The sequence below is a fragment of the Tenrec ecaudatus genome, chromosome 10, assembly GCF_050624435.1.
Source record: "Tenrec ecaudatus isolate mTenEca1 chromosome 10, mTenEca1.hap1, whole genome shotgun sequence".
NCBI lineage: Eukaryota > Metazoa > Chordata > Mammalia > Afrosoricida > Tenrecidae > Tenrec > Tenrec ecaudatus.
The window spans coordinates 18,482,378-18,504,858 of NC_134539.1; the positions used below are offsets into that span (position 1 = coordinate 18,482,378).

At 41.6% G+C, this 22,481-nt stretch overlaps 1 protein-coding gene across 2 annotated transcripts in view; it reads left to right on the top strand.

Moving 5' to 3' along the window:
• Window positions 1-22,481, top strand: part of ADAMTSL1 (ADAMTS like 1) — a 394,101-nt gene that overhangs the window by 57,007 nt on the left and 314,613 nt on the right. For both annotated transcript variants that reach the window (XM_075559969.1, XM_075559968.1), the window contains exon 3: window positions 14,607-14,652. In XM_075559969.1, coding sequence (XP_075416084.1) covers window positions 14,607-14,652 — 46 coding nt within the window. The remainder of the gene's footprint in view (window positions 1-14,606; window positions 14,653-22,481) is intronic.

Consider the following 22,481-nt stretch of genomic DNA (forward strand, 5'->3'; position numbering starts at 1 on the left):
ACCTTTAGAAGTCACGTAGATTAATAACTGTGCAAAGTCCTGAAGTTAGAAAACTAAGAGGAAAGAACTTCTTGATATATGTGAAGCTGAAAGAACGGAAGACAAAAGTCAAGTCTGAGTTGCAACATTGAATTCTCTGGGCAAAATACTGAATGGCACAGGAAGCAGCAAAAGATGGAGTTAATATTTAGAATCGTTGTACCAAAGCATCGGTCACCATTCACGCTTCAGGAAGTGTTATCTTATCAAGAACGTTTGGCACTGAAGGAAGAGGTCCGAGCTTCTCTGAGGGCATTGATGGAGGAAAGCCTGCCGAATCGGTCAAATACCATGTAAGGTGTTTAATAAATGAAAATGTTGGAAGAGCACACTCATCTATGCCAAGACATTTGAAGACAGTTAACTGGCCAACCAACTGGGAAGAATCCACATTTGTGCCCCTTCCAAAAAAAGGTGAGCCAAAGGTATGTGGAAATTATCAAACGGTATTATTAATAACATGTACAAGTCAATTTTGCTGAAAACAATTTTAAAATAGTTGTAGCAGTACATAAACAGGAGTTGCCAGAAATCCAAGCCAGATTCATAAGAGGATATCAACAAGGGATATCACTGCTGAGGTCAGAGGAATCTTGGCTGAAAGCAGAGAATACCCAAAAGATGTGTACCTGTATTTTAGTGGCAAGAGGCATTTGATTGTATATACGATGACAAATCTTGGAAAATACTGCAAAGTCGAGAATTTCAAAACACTCCATTGTGATTATGCCAAACCTGCACAGAGACTAAGAGGCAGACATTTGAGTACTGCAAAGGGATACTACATAGTTTAAAATCAGGAAAAGTGGGTGTCGGGGTCAGTGTTTGTACCATGCTTACTCAATCTGTATGCGTAGCAAATAATCTGAGGCGATCTGGATTACATAAAGACCACAGTATAAAGAGGGAAGGGAGAGTTATGAACAACCTCTGCTCTGTAAATGACCCAAGTTTCGTGCTGAAAGCCAAGAGAACTTGAAGCATTTACTGAGGAGGCGCAAACACTCCGTGCAGCCTTGTGTATCAATTGGTGATAGAAAACTACTCCGTAAACCTTCATTACACTTCAACAGAAACAAGAATCCTCACAACTGGGTCAAAGGCAGCGTTATGATAAACAGATTAGAGAACAGAGAATAGAAACGGTCAAAGATGTTATTTTAAATAAACTCACCTTTATTTTAAATCGATTCACAACACTCATATTAGTCATGAAATCAAGCAATGGCTGAGTTAGGCAAATCTACTACAATGTTTTCGATGGCAAGGATGCCCTGTTGAGGATTAAGTTGTACCTGACTCCAGCCATGGTGTTTCCAATCCCCTCATTTTCATGCAAAGTTGGACAATGAGTAAGGAAGACCAGAGAAGAATATGTTCCTTCGAAATCTGGAGTTGGCAGAGAAGAGTAAATAAAGACACCATGGACCACCGGAAGGATGAGCAAAACTCTCTGGGAAAAAGTACAACCAGAACGCTCCTTAGAAGCCAGTTGGGCAACGCTTGGTCTCACATGCTTTGATACGTTCTCAGGAAAGACAGAAGGTCTGTGACAAAGAGGAAGGCTTCATGAGCGATTGGCATGGTGACTTACGCGTAGGCTCAAATATAACAACGACGAGGCTGGCACGGGCGAGGCCGTGTTCTGTGTGTCGCACACAGGGCCCGTTTATTCAAACAGGCTTAACACACAGATGTGGCGACTTCAGAAGGTTCGTGGAAACATTCCATTGTCCTTTTATTCTGTTTTCCACAAACGTTTACAAGCCTGCTCGTGTGTGTGGGTCCATTAAAACCATTACCATCAACTCTATTCCAACAAACGCCAACTCTGCAAGTATCTATTGTTTAATCGTCAGATGAGTCCTTAGATAAATGCTTTGGATGAAAACATTCCCCCACGGAAAGAACAGAATCCTTGCTGTGGAAGGGGCACCTGGTTCCTCAGATGTAGAGTCTAATATCACACGTTTTCAACCTTGTGAAGAGAAACTTCTCGTTTCCTAAGCTGCTCGGATAATTTCAGGGAAAGTCTTTCACAGGCTCTCTTTGAGATCTAAATGTACTTGGCCCAGCTGCGTTTCACTTAGCAGAAGTGGGTTAACAAGAATTGAGAAGCAGTTGGTGAGTCATGGAGAAACCATAATGTGTCATGAACTCCAGGCTCACTCCCCTCTTTCCCCGGACAGTGTTAGTCCAGATGTTTGTATTTCACGTCTCCTGAGCGATGTGTCCCCTCCGTCCCAGTTCTCTATGCTATGAAGTAAGCCGAACTTGGCTCTAACTTTGGTTCTCTCTATTCTGAGTGTGTGCCCTTAAACCTGCTAATCTTTCTCAGCCTCCATGTTCTCTTCTATTCAATGGGAATAATGAGCACATAGCTTATTAAAGATAATGTACCTGGAACACCTGGCAATGGGTCAGATACTCAAAGCCAAAAGCAAACCAGACCCATGGCCATCGAGGTGATTCCAACTCATAGCAGCCAGACAGGACAGAGAGACCTGCCCCCACGGGTTTCTGAGAGAAAGCGGTTTTTCTCCTGCAGAAACACTGGTCGTTTTCAGCTCCTGACCTGTGATTAGCAGCCCAATGCGTAACCACTGTGGTAGAAGCTGGTATTCGTTTATGTACAATTTGATGTCTTTTAATACTCGGTACTTTCCAAGATGCAAACATTATTGCTTTTCATATTGTTCAGGAATTAAACTCAATAAAAGCAATAATGCAATACAGTAAAAGGAAGCTTTAATTCAGAGACAGAGGTTGTTGTTGTTTTCAGTTGTTGATATTGGTTGTTGTTAGACAGGTGCCTATTGAGTGTTATACTGAGAGAATATCCTTTGAAATCTGTGACCCTTTTTGTGCTTTAGGTTTTTGGTGAATTTTTGTTTGACAATAAAAATGTCTTTTACATATATGCTTATATCCCCTACTAACCAAGGACCCTTTCAAAGTCTACAGAAGTGTTTCTAAAGGACATGAGGAGAAGATTCATTTTGATGAATGAAGCAGACTTCTGCCCTTGATCCCCTTGTTGGCGTTGTTGCTCTCCTGCTTGACACTGCTTGGCACACCGTAGGTCTGTAATCGCCCCAGCCTTTGAACCAAGCTCCTGTCGATGGTCTCACTTGGGGATCATGACGTTGGGCACTGGCATTCCCAGATCCCTCTGACAAGGGAGAAGAGTGAGTTGTTGACATAACCCACAGTTGATGCAACTGGGAGCCCAGAGACCAGAATCTAGCTCTTCCAGCTCCCAATTCTCATGGTTTCCACTGTCCATTTTACCAATGTAAGGCTAGGGAAAGAATATAAAAACTAGGCTGAAAAACACAATATTGGCTTCTGAATCATTGATACTGCAGTTCATTTTTAAGTAAAAATACATCCTTCAATTTTTTTGTTTTGTTTTTCTTAAACTTGTAGTTGTTGCCTTTGCCCATTGCAGGGTTGGAAATGATAGATCTGTTGCTCATTTCCTGCCATTTCCCACATTAAACTAACACTCAAACAAAAAAGAACCACTTAGCATTGTGCAGTGTACGTCTCTTCATACTCCCGTGCCTTTACTAACCACTTCTTCTACGGATATTTTTAGTCCCTTCTAATACCTATTACATGTTGTATAGTTAGCATTCACTTAATCAGATGCCTTATCTATCGCTTATTGTGTGCTAAGCACTATTTGGAGTGCTTTACAAATGTGAACTCATTTCCTCTTTATAATACTTCCAGGACATAGGCAATATTACCTTGTTTCACAGATGATAAAAATCTGATACCCAGAAACTGAAGTTTAAAGACAGCATTCTAGGAAGAGGCATTTCGTTTACTAATACATGATGGTATGTGTGCATGAAGTATTTGAGCAGTGAAAACACAGCAAGCTCATGCAGACCAACACAAATGCCTGAGTGGCGTGGTCCCCAAGACCTCCCAGTTGTAGAATTCATTACCCTGGGCATTTACCACCCACAGGAGCCCAAGGCTCATGTTTTCAGACTGAGAAATTTGATATTTTCCAACAGTCTTCCCGAGAACAGAGCCTTCTCGTGGGGATGGGCTCACAACAGTGCAGCCCCTGAGATTCGTGCCTAAATCTGGATTGCCAGTTTATTCATTTAGAGCGAGGAGTGCAAGCAGCCGTCCCATGGACCAGAGTCCTCCTGTCTGTGGGCCAGTACATGCTCTGTCCCTGGGCAGTCTTGAAAAACCCGATTGCTCTTGGAAAGTTGCTTGGTCAGCAATGAACTGAAGGTTCATTGCCGTCAGGTAGGTTAGCGCGATTCATCTATCATGACAACAGCAGCCTTGCCAATGGACTCGGAGGATGTCAAGTCCATGCTGGGAACACTGCTGGGCTGGGCACCGACGGCCATACATACCTGTCACTGTCCCAGCCTTCCTTCTCTGTGATATGCTCTAACATGGATGCATCAGTACAGTCGATGTTCCCAGAGTCAGGTGCTTAGGCCCCACGCAGCCCTTTCCAGCTCTTTAAGATAACCTTTGTGCCATTGTGTTTTCAGGTGGCCTTTTGTTATGAATGATCTTTGAAAACCTAACCAAAAATACCTAGCGTTTGTTTTTTCACTGAATAATATTTGTATTAGTGGTTTCCTTACTAGACTCGAATTCCTTAGGCAAAGACCAAGTTAATTCATGTTTCGTCATCTTCCTTGGTGCATGTGCACTGCCTGGCACACTGTAGGAACCTTCCAGATGTCTGCTGAACAAGCAAGAGAATCCCAAAGCCAGGTGGCTGGCTTCAAATCCAGGCTCTTGTACTTAGAAGTTATTTACTTCCCCCAACTTCAGTTTCTCCACCAGTACCTAGTGACACTGATGGCAGCTTATCTCGTACAGTTCATGAGAAGATTAAATGAGTGATATCACAAACTTAGAAATGTACCTGACACTCTTCAACTATGAGCTTTGATACCATAATTGTGTCAGCGTTTACTAGTATGGGTGCTTATTCTTTTTGTGTATGACATTTAGAAAAGAGAAGACTACAATTCAAGTTTATTGTATCATTATTGAATGTTTAATCAAAAAGAGATTGTTTTCATAAGAGTTCAGTAAACTGGAAACGCCCATATATTGCTAGTGGGAATATGTAATGGTACAACCTGTGTGGAATGGAATTTGGCAATATTTATCAAGAGCCTTACAAAAGTTCATTCCCTTCAGTCTAGTGATTCCCCTTCTAGAAATGTATCGACCCTAAAGTCTCAGCCAGAGTCTTGGACAAAATTTATGCCCAGGGAGAGTTTAATCATAATAACATTTGACAAATCCCAAATTGGAAATTATTTAGGTGATAATAAATAGAGGAATGATTATACAAATTCTGTTTTACTTTTTAGTGAATATAATGTCGTTACTGAATGTTGGAGAAAGTTCCCCCACAAATTGTGTGAAAAAGAAAAACTGGCGATAAAATCATCTAAGTGATATGATTTCTTTCATTTGGAAGGGAAATAAATAAATTAAAATAACAGTAAATATTTTTGAATGAGGCAAGATAAATTTTACTAAACCTCTATAATACGTATATATTTTACAAACAAAATTTCAGAAGAATTATACTATCTCATGAATGAGGTTAAATCAACTTATGAAAGTTGAATTCATGGGTCCATCTTTTAAATTATTTTATTAAGGGTTCATACAATTCTTATCACAATCCATACATACATCATACATATATATATATACACACATATGCACATGCCTGTATTTAGACCTCTATAAATACCCTTTGTCTCCTAGTTCATTCCTCTATTTCCATAGGTCCATTTTTACCATAATCAAGGTCTTTTTTTTCCAGTGAGGAAAAAAATTTATGAAAAATTTTTTTAAATAATTTTAAAGCACAGATTCACTGACTATCACTCTTTCGAGAAATGTTGCATTCATAATTATTTGATAAAATAAACACTAAAAATGATCTTTTGAACGCTTTTGAAGCAAATGAGCATGCTTACTTTCAATGCTTAGAAAAATTAATTTACATATACAACTTTTAAAAATTTGTTCCCTTTCCTATTCAATAGCAACTCTTCTAAGCATCTCCTTGGCAGCCAAGAAGGACTTGGACACTAGCATTAATGGAAACTTTTTAAACATTTTTTGGGGGGCTCGTACAACTCTTATGACAATCCATACATATATCCATTGTGTCAAGCAAATTGGTACATTTGTTGCCCTCATCATTCTCAAAACATTTTCATTCTACTGGAACCCTTGGTATCAGCTCCACATTTTCCCCCTCCCTCCCGGCCCCCCTCACACATGAACCTTGATAATTTATAAATTATTATCATTTTGTTATGCCTTACACTGTCCAAAATCTCCCTTCACCCACTTTTCCATCCCCCAGGGAGGAGGTTATATGTAGATCCTTGTGATTGGTTCCTTTCTACCCCACTTTCCCTCCACCCTCCCAGTATCGCCACTGTCACCCCTGGTCCTGAGGAGTACATTTTCCCTGGATTCTCTGTGTTTCCATTTCCTATATGTACCACTGTAAATCCTCTGGTCTAGCCATATTTGTAACGTAGGATTGGGATCATGATAATCAGGGAGAGGAAGCATTAAAGAACTAGAGGAAAGTTGTATTTTTCATTGTTGCTACACTGCACCCTGACTCTCTCAGCTCCTCCCCGCGACCCTTCTGTAAGGGGATGTCCAGAATCCTGTAGATGGGATTTGGGTCCCCACTACGCACTCCCCCTCATTCACAGTGATAAGATTTTTTGTTCTTTGATGCCTGATACATGATCCCGTTGAAACCTCATGATCACACAGGCCAGTGTGCTTCTTCCATGTGGGCTTTGTTGCTTCTCAGCGAGATGGCCGCTTGTTTATCTTCAAGCTTTTAAGACCCTAGAAGCTATATCTTTTGATAGCCAAGCACCATCAGCTTTCTTCACCACATTTACTTATGCATCCACTTTGTCTTCAGTGATCGTATTAGGAAGGTGAGCATCATGGAATGCTAATTTAATAGAACAAAGTGTTCTTGCATTGAGAGTACTTGAGTGGAGTCCCAATGTCCATCTGCTACTTTAATACTAAGCCTATAAATATATGCCCATACATCTATTTCCCCATCTTCATATATAAATATATTTACATATGTACCTGCCGGTATTTAGACCTCTATACATGCCCTTTGCCTCCTAGTTGTTTCCTCTATTTCCTTTTACTTTCTTCTTGTCCCACTATCATACTGAGCCTTCATTTGGTTTCATTAATTCCTCTAAATTACATTGCCCTTGATCAATCCCTATCAGGCCTCTTATATTCTCCTTGCCACCAATGTTGGATCGCTTATTGTTCCCTTGTCCCTAGGTTTGTTTACATCACTTTTTTGCCCCCACCTCCCACTCTCCCATGTCCCCCCAGATACATCGGTCCTCTTGTTTTCCCGCCAGATTGTTTTTACCCCCTATCTTATCTAGATAGACCTCCAGAGATAATAATATGCATAAAAACAAGACAGCAAAGCAAAGCAACAAAAGATACGAAAACAACAACAAAAACAATGACCAAAAAGAGAAAAGCCTGTAAATAGTTCAATGACTGTTGGCCTTTAGGAGTCTTTTCCAGTCAAATGTGATGAGGTACACAACCTGGCCCCTAAGTCTATTTTCGGTATTCCCTTGGGACTTCCTTGCTCTGCAGTTCTTGCTGTTCTGTTGCACGCCCTTAGTGTTTTGCCTCGGTGTGGTAGGGTAGGGTCAGATTGGGCACAATTCCCACACTGTGTCTCCAGTGTTGTCCCCTGTAGAGCTATGGGTCAGTGAGGGATATCTTGTCACGTAGTGGGGCTGGCCATATGGTCTTCTCTGTGGATTGGCTGTTCAGAGCTGGGATATTGTCCTCAAGGCTTGGTGGGCCAGGATGTGCTCCACTCTCTCTTACTCCCCCTTTGTTTGCTCCAAGGTGCTCTGATAAGACATGTCCCTCTCCCTCAGCTGTAGCTTCAGTGCTGTCCTCTGAAGTAATTTTGGGGCGGGGGGGGGGCGGGTCATCTGTCCTTGTATTTTGGATTGGGACCAGCGCCTCAGCCTCTCTACTGGTTCCCTGCCTCATGCTGGTATGTTGTATTCACATCTTAGAGCACTGTGTTAAAGTCTGGTCCCTCTTTCCCTGTGGAGATATAAACAACATCCTGCCCTTGGGTGGGTTAGTGCCCTATTCCCCCGCTACCCATGTCTTTCCCCACACCCTTCCTTTTTAGTTGCCTATCATATGTATGCCTGGATTTGGTCTGGCCATACTATATGTATCCCTGGATTTGGTATGGCCATCCCTGCCATACTACCTGGACCTCACCCCAGGAATGTTTGTATACAGTAGTTTTATCCCTATGCCTCTTTTGCATTTTTTAAAGCTTACCTCAATGGACTCATGGTATACTTGTCCTTTTGTGCTTGACTTATTTCGATTTGGCATAATTTCCTCCAGTTCTTCCCATGTGGCGATGTGCTTCTTGCATTCATCACTGCTTTTTAGTGATGCGTAGTACTCCATTGTATGTATGTACCACAGTTTTTAAATCTATTCGTCTGTTAATGGAAATTTGGGTTTTTTCCAACTCCTTGCAATTGTGAAATGTGCCACGATGAACATTGGAGCACAGATGTCTAGCTGTGGTTTATTTCTTGCCTCTTCTGGATATATGCCCAGTAGGGGGATGGCTGGGTTTTATGGTAGCTCAATTACAATCTGTTTTAGATATCACCAAATCGATTTCCGTAGTGGCTATATATACTTTAAGGTTCCACCAGCAGTGGATGAGAGTTCCAATCTCACCACAGCCCCCGCCCCCCAACACTTGTTGCTTTCTGATTTTTTGAATTGGGCTACCTTTGAGGGTGTTAGGTGGTACCTCATTGTTGTTTTAATTTGCATTTCTCTTATGACTAAAGATCGGGAACATTTTCTCATATGTTTATTGGCCATTCGGATTTCTGCCCCTGTGAAACTTCCGTGCAGGTCCTTTGCCCACCTCCTCATTGGGCAATTAATTTCTTTTAGGGATCTAGCAGAGTATTGTAGATTTTAGTAATAAGGCCTTTCTCTGATGTGTCATTGCTAAAGATGTTTTCCCAGCCCGTGTACTCTCTTATTACTCTCTTGGTGAATTCTTTTGATGTACACAGGTGTTTTATCTTTAGTATATCCCATTTGTCAATTTGTGACTCATCTGTATTTGTGTCTTTTCCTATTTCTGATAGCCTATGTATTCCCTGCGCCAAAGTTCTCAGGTTTATCCCAATTCCCTCACTGATGACCCTAATAGTTTGGGGCTTTACCTCAAGGTCTGTGATAGACCTTGAGTTTATTCTTGTACATGGAGTGAGATAAGGGTCTTGCTTCATTTTTTTTTCTGGTAAATATTCTTTTTTTTTCCCCACACCACTTGTTGAAGAGGGCATCATTTTCCCATTTGAGATTTTTTGGGGGTCCTTATCAAAGATCAGTTGTCTGTGTGCTGATGATTTAATTTCTGGGTTTTCAGTTCTTTTCCATTGGTCTGAATATCTGTCATGATACCAATACCATGTGGTTTTGAGCACTGTGGCTGTATAATATATGCCAAAGTCAGGTAAAGCAAGTCTTTCCACTCTGTCCTTCTTCTTGAGGAGTTCTCTGCTAATTCTGGGCTTCTTCCCTCTCCATGTGAAGTTGGTAATCAGTTTTCCATTTCTTTGAAGAAAGATGAGGGTAATTGTATTGGGATTGCATTAAACTTAAATAATATCTTGGGCAGAACTGACATCTTGACTAGAATGAGTCTTTCAATTCACAAGCATGGGATATTCTTCCATTTGTTGAGATCACTCTTGGTTTCTTGTAATAGTGGTCAGTAATTTTCCAAAATAGATCTTTTGTTCTTTTAGTCAGGTTTATCCTTAGATATTTCAGTTTGTGCTTTGCTATTGTGAAGGGTACCACCTTTTTGATCCCCTATTCTGTGGTCTTATCTGATGTTTATAACAGTCTGATGGACTTCTGTTTGTTGATCTTATATCCTGCCACTCTGCCAGACTCCTCTATTGCTTCCAGTATGTCTCTTGTGGAGCTTTGGGAATTTTACATGTATCTAAAATCATATCATTTGTAAATAACTACAGTTTCATCTCTTCCTTCCCCTTTGATGTCTTTTCTTTGCTTTATGCTGTTAGGTAAAACCTCCAGTACAATGTTAAATAAGAGTGGCGATAAAGGGCATCCTTGTCTGGTCCCCTTTTCAGTGGGATTGTGTTTGTCTTTTCTCCAATGACTACCATGTTGGCTGTTAGTTTTTCATATGTTGTTTGTATTATCTTGAGGAATTTTCCTTCCATTCCTATCTTCTTGAGTGTCTTAAAGAGGACTTGGTGTTGGATGTTGTCGAATGCTTTTTCCGCATTTATCAATATTATCATATGGTTCTTATAATTTTTCTTGTCAATGTGGTGAATGATACTAATGGTCTTTCGTGTGTTGAACCATCCCTTAATCCCTGGTATGAATTCCACTTGGTCATGGTGAATTATTTGTTTTATATACTTTTGTATTCTGTTGGCCAGTATTTTGTTAAGGATTTTTACATCAATGTTCATTAAGGATATTGGTCTGTAGTTCTTGATTCTTGTGGGATCCTCCCCGGGCTTTGGTATCAGAATTATACTAGCTTCATAGATGGAGTTTGCTGTCTTTTTGTATGTTCTGGAAGAGTGAATGTGGGGCTGGTGTCAGTTCTTTCCTGAATGCTTGGTAGAATTCTCCGGTGAAGCCATCTGGTCCAAATAATTTTTTGTTGTTAATCCCTTGATAAACTTGTCTATCTCTTCTATTGCTATGGGTCTGTTGAGATTCTTGACATCCATCATGGATTGTCTAGGGAGGGATTGCTTTTCCAAGAATTTGTCCATGTCTTCCAAGTTGTTGAATGAATTAAAGTCCTTCGTAGTATTCATCCTTGCTATTGAAATGTGTTCCCTTCTTTCTTTGCTTAGGTTTTCCAGAGGTCTGTCGATTCTGTTTATCCTTTCAAAGGACCAAGTTTTAGCAGTATTAATTTTTCCATAATTTTCTTATTTTCCCTCTCCTGAATCTGGGCCCTGGTTTTTATTATTTCTTTCCTTTTGCTATTAGGAGGATTTTCCTGATTTGCTGTAAATTTTGTGCCAGCATATCAATCATAAGTCTCTCTTCCTTTTTGTGTGTGCATGTATTGCTATGAAACTTCCTCTGATAACTGCCTTTTCTGTGCCCCATAAGTTTTGGTATGTCATGTTCTCATTCTCATTTGCTTCAAGAAATTTCCTAATTTCATCTCTGATCTGTGCCAGTACGCAATCCTTTTGCATTGTTTGTTCTTATTTCATGTTCCTTATGTTGATTTCCAGCCTTATGGCACAGTGGTCAGAGAGAGAGGTCTGTTTGATGTCAATGTGCTTAAATGTATGCAGACTCACCTTATGCCCCAGCATGTGGTCTGTCTTCAAATATATGCTATGTGGGCTTGAAAAGAATGTGTATATTTTTTAATTTGGATAAAGAGCTCTCTAAATATCAGATCAATTTGTCTAATTGTAGTGTTTATCTCTCTATCCTCCTTGTTGAGTTTCTTTCCCTGTGATCTATCTTTCTCAAAGCAGTGTATTAAAGTCACCTACTATAATTGTTGAGGTTGTGATTTCTTTTTTCATCTTTTGGAGTGTTTAGTTGACGTATTCAGCAGTTATTTTGTTCGGGGAATATATGTTTAAAATGCTTGTGGTTCTTTGCCTACCGTTCCCTTGAGTATTATATAGGGTCCCTCCTTATCTCTTTTTTGGTTTGCACTTCAAGGTCAATTTTATCTAAGATTAGAATTGTAGCCCCTGCTTTTTTGTTGTTGTTGCTCTTTTCTTGATATGCTTTTCTCCAGCCTTTGATTCTCAGATTATTTTCATCTGTAGTCTTGAGATGTGTCTCCTGTAGGCAGCAGATGGATGGGTTGTGTTTTCTAAGCCTGTCTGTCCACCTCAGTCTTTTAATGCTTGTTTTCAGTCCATTAATATTCAGGGTTATTATCTCCATTTTGGACTCTGTGATGTCATCTTATACCTTTTGTGTTGGGTGTTTTCCTACCTCCCTTTCTTATCAGTGTGTTCTGCGTGTGTGTGTTTTTGCGCCCGCACGCAAGCACATGTGTGGTTCATTCTTGACTTATTTCCACCCTTAAGCCAATGCTGTCTTGGCGGCTGTTTTCTTTTTGTTGCCCTCTGGGTGAGGTTTTTCTATGTGGCAGTCTCTTATTTATGCTTGGTGATTGCTGTTCGTCTGCCCATACTGGGTCTGCAAGGATCTTTTGTAGGGCTGGGTTTCTTCTCATGTATTCCTTGCATTTTTCCTTGCCTGAGAAGACTCTTACTTCACCATCTATCTTGATAGAGAATGTGGCTGGATAGAGTATTCTTGGGTTTGCATTACTTTCCTTCAACTTTTGGAATACATTACTCTCTACTCTTCTTCAGTGTCTGCATATAGGTCTGAGCATATTCTTATTTGGGAACATTTATATGTGATTGTTTATTTTTTCCTAGCTACTCTCATGAGTTTCTCCTTTTCCTCAAAGCTGCATAGTTTAATTATTATGTGCCTTGGTGACTTCTTGTTGGGATTCAGTCTAGCTGGTGTTCTTTCAGCCTCCTAAATGGTTGCCTGACTTTTGTCCAGTAAGCTGGGGAAATTTTCCTCTAAAAATTCTCTCACTATTGTTACAGATGACTTCTTTGATGTGTCTTCATACAGTAATCCAATTATTCTGACGTTGTTCCTCTTCATAGCATCAGGCAAAGCTCTTAGGGTTTCTTCAACTTCTCAGATGATCTTTTTAGATTTTTGTTCATGTTTTTTAGTTTGCTTGACTGTCCTCTAGGTCATTGGTGCGGTTCTCTGCCTCCTCCAGTCAATTGGTAGAGTCCGTGAGTCTGCTACTGGTTTTCGTTATCTCGTCCCTAGGCTCTTGTATTTCCCTAAGCTCTTGTATTTCCGTTTGGTGTACGATCTTTATCTCCTCTATCATTTCATCCCTTTTCTGTATTGTTTCCCTCATATCCTGTATGAGTCCTAAAAATTTCTTTCTGTGGCAGATCAAAGTCTGCTTCTTCTAAGGACATTGTTACATTCAGGACATCTTCTGCCATTGCTTTTTGTTTCTCCCTTTTTTTTTTCGTTTATGTCATTGGGGCAGATTGTTGTTTGTGTTGCATTTTTTTTAGAAGAATCAGGTGCCATTTTCCAGGGAGTCAAAGCACACTGGCTCTCTCTGGGAGACTCGTAGGATTGCTTCTTCAAATTGCCTGCAGCTAATTTTACTATGGAATTGGCCTACCACTTTATGCTCCTGTGGCTTCACTCTCCCTAGTCAACCAGTATTCTGTTATTTTGAGGGCAAGTTGAATGATCCTCTCGGGGAATGCTGGTTGAGTTTTTGTGGACCCACAAGGACAGTGCTCCACTGGGTGATATCACAAGAAGCCATGTTGGTGTGACCCACGGCAGCTTGGGGCACTGCAGAGGGTGTGCAGGGATCCCCGCTTCAACGGAAATGCCACAGAAGGCTGGTGGGTTGCTTTCATTGACGTAAAGTACAGCAAATGGTGAGCAGGATTGCCCTGGTCAGATAGATGGCTTCAGAGGTTGCGCAGCGGTTCCTCCAGCAGTTTGGAATGTTGGCAAGTGTTGGCTGAGCTGCTCTAGGCAGTGTGAGGTTCTACAGCAGGCAGAAGGAAGTTCTCTCAGGCACATGGGACCACAGAGGATGGGTAGGAGCTCCTTCAGTCATGCAGGCAGAATTTCCCCTGAAAAAGGTGAGCAGGATTTCCCCCAGAAAAAGTTGGGCATGATATCCCCTGGTGGAGTGTAGGCGTACTTTCCCCAGCCTTGGGTTATGCTGCAGATGATGGAGCTCTCCCAGCTGGGTAGAGGGCAGGTGTAAATGCCCTAGGCTAAGATTAGTGGCCAGAAGGTCAGTAGTGGCATTTGAAACAAAAGGGAAGAGAGAAAAGAAAGAAAAATAACTAAGCCCACTGAGACTGTGGTTGGACAGAGAGATAAGAGGATAAACAAAACTAACAATATAGCTAAGCCCCAATCCCTCCCCATGGGGCTGGAGGGGTTTTATCCCTGCCCTGAGGTGGCAGCAAGTGTGGCTGTGTTGAGATAAAGCCCCTGTGCCCGCTCCAAATGATCTTGGCTCCAACTGAGACCGTGGTGAGGCTAAGGTTTAGACCCTAGCCAGCCTCCACTATGGTGAGTGAAAAGTCCCTAGCTTCTCAAAACCTAGTGGATCTGTGCCTACTTATCCTGAGACCCAGAAGTGTGGAATTTCACTCTTAGTAACTCTTCTGCACTGACTTCTGCAGAGCCCTCTGGTATATGTTACTTAGTCACCATCTTCCAAGAATTCCTGGGAATATCTTTTATTCTCAAGAAAAAAATTCAAATGCTGTGCCTTGTACAGGAAATAATGACTTGTTTTGTGTTTTTTTGTATTTTCTTCTGTGATTCAGGAGCTGTGAAGGAAGAAATATCCGCTACAGAACATGCAGCAATGTGGTAAGTCCCAGGTTCTGGGCACATGCTGACCTATGTTTGTTGCTCAGTGCTAAGTAATTCCAAGTACCCTGAGCTGGAAATCAAATAGTTGTTTATTTTGCATCGTGCTGATTGTGCTCTACTGAAAACTGGTATTTTTGTTGTTGTTGCTCCTAATCTCAAATCTGAATCACCTAACCATACTGAATCTAGCCAGTAGATTCTTGGCATTTCCTCTCTGTTTTTCTAATTGTTTGCATACAGATCTCCTGAGAAAGGTTCAGGGTATGAGAAAAGGGAAACCACTTATGACAATGGTTCTCAACCTGTGGATCCCGACCCCTTTGAGGGCCGAACGAACCTTCACAGTGGTCCCCCGATTCATAACAGTAGCAAAATTACAGCTATGAAGTAACAATGAAAATAATTTTATGGTTGGGAGTCACCACATGAGGCGCTGTATTAAGGGGTTGCTTCACTAGGAAGGTTGAGAACCATTGACTTATAATACCATGAAATCCATATTAGGTAATTAAATTCATATTTGCCAGCTTGATCCATTTATTTAACAAGTGTTGTTCAATAGCAACTATTTGTGAGGTGCTATAATATTATAGGAATAAATCAGATGTAGCCACTGTCTTAAACCATCTATAGTATGTTAGAGAATGTGGAGAGAGAAGACAGATGTGCACATAACTAGACTCTAGGGCAGAATATGCCAGATGCTATGAGATTAAAGGGATTAAATTGAGTTATGGATTTAACATAAAGGGAAAATGCAAGAGACTTAAAGGAGAAAAAGATTGGAGATTGGCTCAGAGAGCGAAGATGACTGTGGCTGGCCCACGTTAGATGTGAGGTGGGGAAGTCAGTGTACAGGGTACAGAGATAACAAAATAGAAAACTAGGGGACAGGCATATTTAATGTGTTTTCTAAACACTAGTCTGTGTAGGATTCTGCATAGCTGTATCAGAGCTGAGTTAACAGGCATTTGGGGTTCACTATGAAGATATTTAAGTGTTAGCCTTCCAAGTTTATATCAGTCCAATAACTAATAATGAGTCTTTAGCTGTGGAATCTAGGGTTTGATATTATAGAATTTCACTTGGGCAAGGTTAATTGTGTCGTGACATGAAGGCCACACTGGAGTTAGGGACCAATGAGGAGCTTCTGAAATATTTTAGGCAAAAGTAATGAGGACTTAAACTCTGGAAGAAATAAATACAAGAGACCAAATTTAAAGTTCACTCTGTGAGACTTTACAAGCAATTAATAGAGTGATGCATAGAGGTGTTCATGAAAACTGGGTAATTTGGGTCCCCCCAAAATGGTATTTGAGTAGATCCACGAGACATGAGCAGAAAGCAGAGTGGAGAGTGTTTGAGAGCTAGCACACAAAGAAGACGGTAGGTTAATGGATCATTTGTAGGAAGATTACAGGAGCGGTGGTCCTCTTTTGCAGACTGGCCTGAGATAGGCTGGTTCTCAAATAGTTCTTTTATCTTGTAAGGAATGTCCTCCTTCCAGCACAGGTATTGTTCAGCAAGTCTTGCACTACAGATGGAAATGGGTTAATCTTAACTTATAAAAGGAGGCAGCAATGATTTGTTAGTTCATCAAGAATTCTAACAAAATTGTAAGATAGCAGAACAGGGTATGATAAGCTGACAGAAGAATGGAGATGCTCACATTAGTTACTGTCTCCACAGAAAGGACATCGCAAAATGTATTCTTCTTGGGTCACAAAGAAGGGATGAGTCAACCAGGCTTAAGGATAGCACCAATGAAACACAAAATATCTCCTCACCCCCGACTATCACAACCCCAGTCCTAGCTTTCAGTTCTGGCTAGACCACAGCATGTACACTGGGTCTTAAAGGCTTGAAGGTGAACAAGGGCCATCTAGCTCAGAAGGAACAAATCCCACATGGAAGAAGCACACCAGCCTGTGTGATCACGAGGTGTCTAAGGGATCAGGTATCAGGCATCATCAGAACAAGAAAATCACATCATAGTGAATGAGGGAGGGAGTTCAGATTGGAGACCCAAAGCCCATTTGTAGGCCACTGGACATCCCCTTACAGAAGGGTCACGGGGAGGAGATAAGCCAGTCAAGGTGCAATGTAGCAACGATCAGACATACAACTTTCCTCTAGTTCCTAAATGTTTCCTCCTCCCCCACTATCATGATCCCAATTCTACCTTGCAAGTCTGGCTAGACCAGAGGATGTACACTGGCACAGATAGGAACTGGAAACACAGGGAATCCAGGACGGATGATCCCTTCAGGACCAGTGGTGTGAGTAGTGATACTGGGAGGGTAGGGCGAGGGTAGTTGGAAAGGGGGAACCAATTACAAGGATCTACATGTGATCTCCTCCCTGGGGGACATACAACAGAAAAATGGGTTAAGGGAGACATTGCACAGGGCAAGATATGACAATATAATAATTTATATTATCAAGGGTTCATGAGGGAGAGGGGACTGGGGAGGGAGGGGAAAAATGAGGAGCTCATGCCAGGGACTTAAGTGGAGAGCAAATGTTTTGAGAATGATGAGGGCAATGAATGTACAAATGTGCTTTACACAATTGATGTATGTATGGATTGTGATAATAGTTGTATGAGGTCCTAATAAAATGATTAAAGAGAGAGAGAGAGAGAAAGAGGGAGAGAGAGCTCTCACAACACATGGAATCCAAGTCAGATAAGCTCAAGAACAGAAATGGGAGTAGCAATACCAAGAGGGGAGGAGGAAGATGGGGGGAGTAGGGGAGGAAGGTGGGAAGAGGAGGGGAGGAAGGGGAAACCTATCACAACAATCAACACATAACCACCACCACCCTTCACCTTGGGAATGAACGACAGAAACGTGGGTGAAGGGAGACAGCGGACAGTGTTAAGATATGAAAATAATAATTTATAATTTATCAAGGGGTCACAAGGGTGGGAGTGGGGAAAGGATGGGAAAAAAAAGAGGAGCTGATACCAAGGGCTCAAATAGAAAGTAAATGTTTAAAAAATGATGATGTCAACTCATGTCCAAATATGCTTGATACAATAGATGTATGGATTGTCATAAGAGTTATAAGAGCTCCCAATAAAATGCTCTTTTAAAAATCATTCTTCTTGAATTCTTGAGTGTTAGCTGTGTTCCCACGGACTCCCTGAGTGAAGGAACCTTCTTCATTTGGTTTAATGTTTTCTCCCTGTGCCAAAAACGGTGACTATGAAGCACATATTATAAAACAAAGACCAAACTCATGCCATTAAGTCAATGCTGACTCATACTGACCCTACCTATAGGATAGAACTGCCCCCCGTGTCTTCTTTCTTGCCGCACCTTTCTCCCGAGGAGCAGCTGGTGGGTTCAAACTGCTGACCCTGCAGCTCACAGCCCAGTGCATAACCACTAAACCATCAGGGTGCATATCATATATTTGGTTTATTTGGGATGAGAATGCTCAGACTTTTGGATGTCATTATCAGAAATAAAGAAGCTGATATTGAGGATACAATTGAGTTTGGCGTGTAGCCAGGTATGTCAGTGATATATTCAGTGGGGCAGAGCTTTTTGAAGAAAAGAAAGAAGTTGAGTTTACTTAGAAGAAGCTGGCCCCTGGCATTCTGTAAAGAAGTTTTCTAAATCACCTGCTGGAAGTGATAGAGATGAGCTGGACTTGGAGAAGCAAGCCTGAAGAAAGTCTAGAATAACCACTGGGAAAATTGGGTGAGAGAGGGGAAAGCAAAACAAAAGAATTTTGGAAGAGCAAAATGTGTTCCATTGCATTGTGTTCTTGTTAGAACGTGATCAAGAGAGTTTTCAGATATAGTCTAACAACTCTGAGACACAACCAAGCAGAAACAGAAAATGAACCCTAGAGGCTGGTCAAGGCCTATATAGTAATGGCATATGAGTCTACAACAAAATAACATGTGTATTTATGTATTTAATTATTTTTTAATAGCTGACCAGGGAGAACACTAAGAACTAAAAGGTGTAGTTACTGGGGATGAAAGTAACTGATGGAAAACTGCCTACATCATCATTCTGTTCCCATCTAGAATGCTACCTGTACCCGGTGCCAACACATTGATTCTCACTCATAGCAACCCTATAGGACAGAGGACAGCTGCCCCCATAGGGTTTCTGAGGTTGTAAATATCTTTGGCTGTTAGGCCAACTGTTACATCTTCATCCCATGGAGAGGCTGGTGGGTTTGAACTGCCAGCCTTTCATTTATCAAAGCGAGTACCTATCTGCCAAATAGCATGTCTTAAAGCACTGCCTTCACCGACACACACACACACACACACACACACTTTAAATGGATTAAAAGAACCAAATAGTTGTGGCTTTCGTGTATTTTTAAAGGGTATTGATAATCTGGTTTAGCAATAAAATGTAAAAGTTGTTTCTGGAAATAAAATCTAGTTCATTTATTCTAATGAAAGTGTATATATGGGCTTAAAAGCATGCTGTGCTGTTATCAAAGAATTCCTTTAACTCCATGCCTTTCCAACCTTTCAGATGGAGAAGAGAGTTCAAATTTCCCAGAGTTGGGGAACAGCTAAAGCACCAGGGGCAAGTGTCTGTCTCGCCGTTTCTTCAAGCTCTTTAGAGACAGCTCCGACTTTCTCTCCTTGTGAGCACTCTGTGACCAGATGCAGGCTAAGCCTCTGACCTAATGTCCCTGTAACCCCACAGCATTACATGAGCCAAATCTTTATAGCTTGTAGAAGCAAACTGACACGGAATGTTTTATGAGAACCTGGAGTCTTCAAATGTTTTGAATCTTCTTTATTCCCCCATGGCTTTTGACCGTGACAAAAGCAACACTGCCAAAACAAAATTTTAAAATCTCATGTTAAAAAAGGATCTTTTCATAATTGCATTGCCGTTTTTAAACTAAGACCTTCGGGTTAGTTAAATAGCCCCTTGTTAGGGTGTGTGTGTGTGTGTGTGTGTGTAAGCGTGTTAGCTAAGTCTCTAGGGTCATTTTTTAATCCCTGGACAGCTTCTTAGGTCCTTCCTAAGCACTCTTCTTCTAAAGAATCTAGCTCTTTTCCTTTCCCTTTTTTTTGTATAGTTGCTTCATGGGAACTTCTTTGGGTTTTCTTCCTCAAGATGAGCTGAGCTATGTCTCCCTAGTTTCCCAATTTTCTGGTTGTCTGGGAAAGGCCCCTCCCAGCTTTCATTCCTAATGATTCAACTCCCAGAGTGTATCAGTATAAGAAAGTTGTAAAGGTTTCCATACTGTTCTCATATTCATGAAACCTCCTTATCCTATTTCTAGCAGGTCCAAGATTATTTTCATTCTTGAGCACATTGTTCATATAACCCTTCCTGTTTTACAGTCAATGGCGCTTTTCTAGGGAGATGGGTATTGCTTCCTCACCCCCATCCCATCTCAGAAAGCAGGAAAAATACAACTAAGGAAATAAGTGGGAGATGCACTAGGTGTGAACTAGTCCATCATGTTGGAGAAATCTTGGAGAGATAGCTGAGATTTTACTGAAAAACTGAATGAATCTCTGTGGCCCATAAGCAAGTTCTCCCTGAGTTCCATCCAAACCCCTGGCCATTGATTCAAGGCAGACTCCTAATAACCCTATAGAACAGAGTCGATGCCCCAGAGCTTCCTCAGAGTGTACATCGTATGCAAGCAGACTCCCACATCTCTCTCCCTCATAGCAACTATTGGATGCGAACCAGTAACCTTTGGTTTAGCAGCTGAGCCAACACATAACCACCGAGCCGCCAGGCACCACAGTGACCATCTCCTTAGGTCAGCTCTTCACTTTTATTCAAATGAAATGCCAAATATGAAGCCCAAGTTTTAATTCCAGAACCCAAACTCACTGCCATCGAGTCTGCTCCTCCTTGTATCCACCTTCTCTTGGGTTCCCAGACTTTGTGCATCTCTCTGGGAGCGGACAGCCATCTCTCTCCCCCAGAATGGCTGGTGTGCTTGATCCACGACCTTGCAATGAACAGTCCGAGATTTACCCACAGTGCCCCAGGGCTTTGAATTAGACATTAGAATGTTTTGAATTAGACATTAGGAATGGACTTCCATCATGTTGAGAGTAATGTGGGACAAGCGAGTGCTGAATTATCCTTAAGATTCACAGAAGTTGATCTTTAGGAGTTCGTGGCGATAACCAGTAGCCATCATAGACCTCTGTCCATACCATGATGGTATTGTTAAGGCCTTTGTTAAGATTGTGTGTGTGCGCACACACACATACCATTGCAACAATCTCCTAATTGAATAAACAATCACATATTTAAACTGCATAAAAGTGGTTAACCATATTTTGATAGCCCTTCCTGAACTTTTATGAGGGGCCATCAGGGAGTGGGTGGGTGTGAGGGAAGACCCTTATGTCTTCTGAAGAAAGGTGGGGGGGGGGACAACGTATTTTCAGCACAGACAAGACAAAACACCATTCATTTCTTCCAAAGACAATGTGCGGCACACAAGGACTGTCTGGGCGCTAGGCTACACTGGCAAATAAGCCTGAGACGCCCCTCGGTGGCAGCTCTCATTCTAACTAAAGAAGATGAGCATACAATGGAACAGATCCTCAGAGAAGAAGTGTCAGGCAGGGCTCCATGCTGCACACAGAGTGAAGGGATTGGCAATCACTTCCGGTGGGATGATCAAGGAAGCGTACCTCGAAAGTGAAATTGCAGTGAAAGGGAGTAGGGAAGAGCAGTCCAGCTGGGGTAAAGGCTCTTGGTTTGGTATGCCCAAGGAAAGACGGATCCCGTCCTCCCTGGATTCTGGTGAGCAAGGGGAAAGGGTCCCATACAAAAAAGTAAAATTGGGGCTAAGGACTCTAAACTTGAGAGGTAAGCCAAAAAAAAAAAAAAAGAAGGTAGCCATCTAGGACATGGGAAGGTGTGTAGATTGGATTTTCAGGGCAAAGAGAACTCTCCAGAGATTTTAAGCCAAAAAGAATAGAACGTATTATATGTTTCATTTTGTTTTTTAATGGTTTGGCTGCAGGATCTCTTTGGACAATAAACGTGGAGGCAAAACCTTGGGTTCGAAGGTTATTGTGACAGTCCCGGCAAGAACTGGTGGTTACTTGGATTAGAATGATGCTGTTGGGAAGATTTTTAAAAATCATTTTATTAGGGGCTCATACAACTCTTATCACAATCCATGCATAAATCAATTGTGTAAAGCACATTTGTACATTCATTGCCCTCATCATTCTCAAAACATTTGTTCTCTACTTAAGACCCTGGCATCCAGCTCCTCATTTTTTCCCCTTCCTCCCCGCTCCCCACTCCCTCATGAACCCTTGATAATTTATAAATTATTATTTTGTCATATCTTACACTGTCCAACATCTCCCTTTGCCTACCTTTCTGTTGTCCACCCCCCAGGGAAGAGGTCACATGTAGATCCTTGTAATCAGTTCCCCCTTTTCTACCCCACCCTCCTTCCACCCTCCGGTATCGCCACTCTCACCACTGAAGATTTGATACATCTTGGAGATGGAGATGCCTGTACACAAGCCACTCGTTCCTCTTCCTACTATATTTGGTCCCGTTTACTTGCATGTCCTCCTGTGCTGTTGCTGTGGACTGTGTTGTGTGCGCCATGTCAGCAGGAGACAAAGACTGGAGCTAGTTACAGGCAGAGAGAACAGAATGATCCAGGTCTCATTCATCATTTCCTTACAGCTCAACTTCTGTACCCAAACCAAGAGGTTTCAGACAAAGGACCTCAACATTCCCCTCCAGCTCTCAACCTCTGTCATCCATCAAAGACTTGACATCGGTGCGATTCTGGATTTGGATCTGAATGCAGCTCAGTGGAGATGTCTC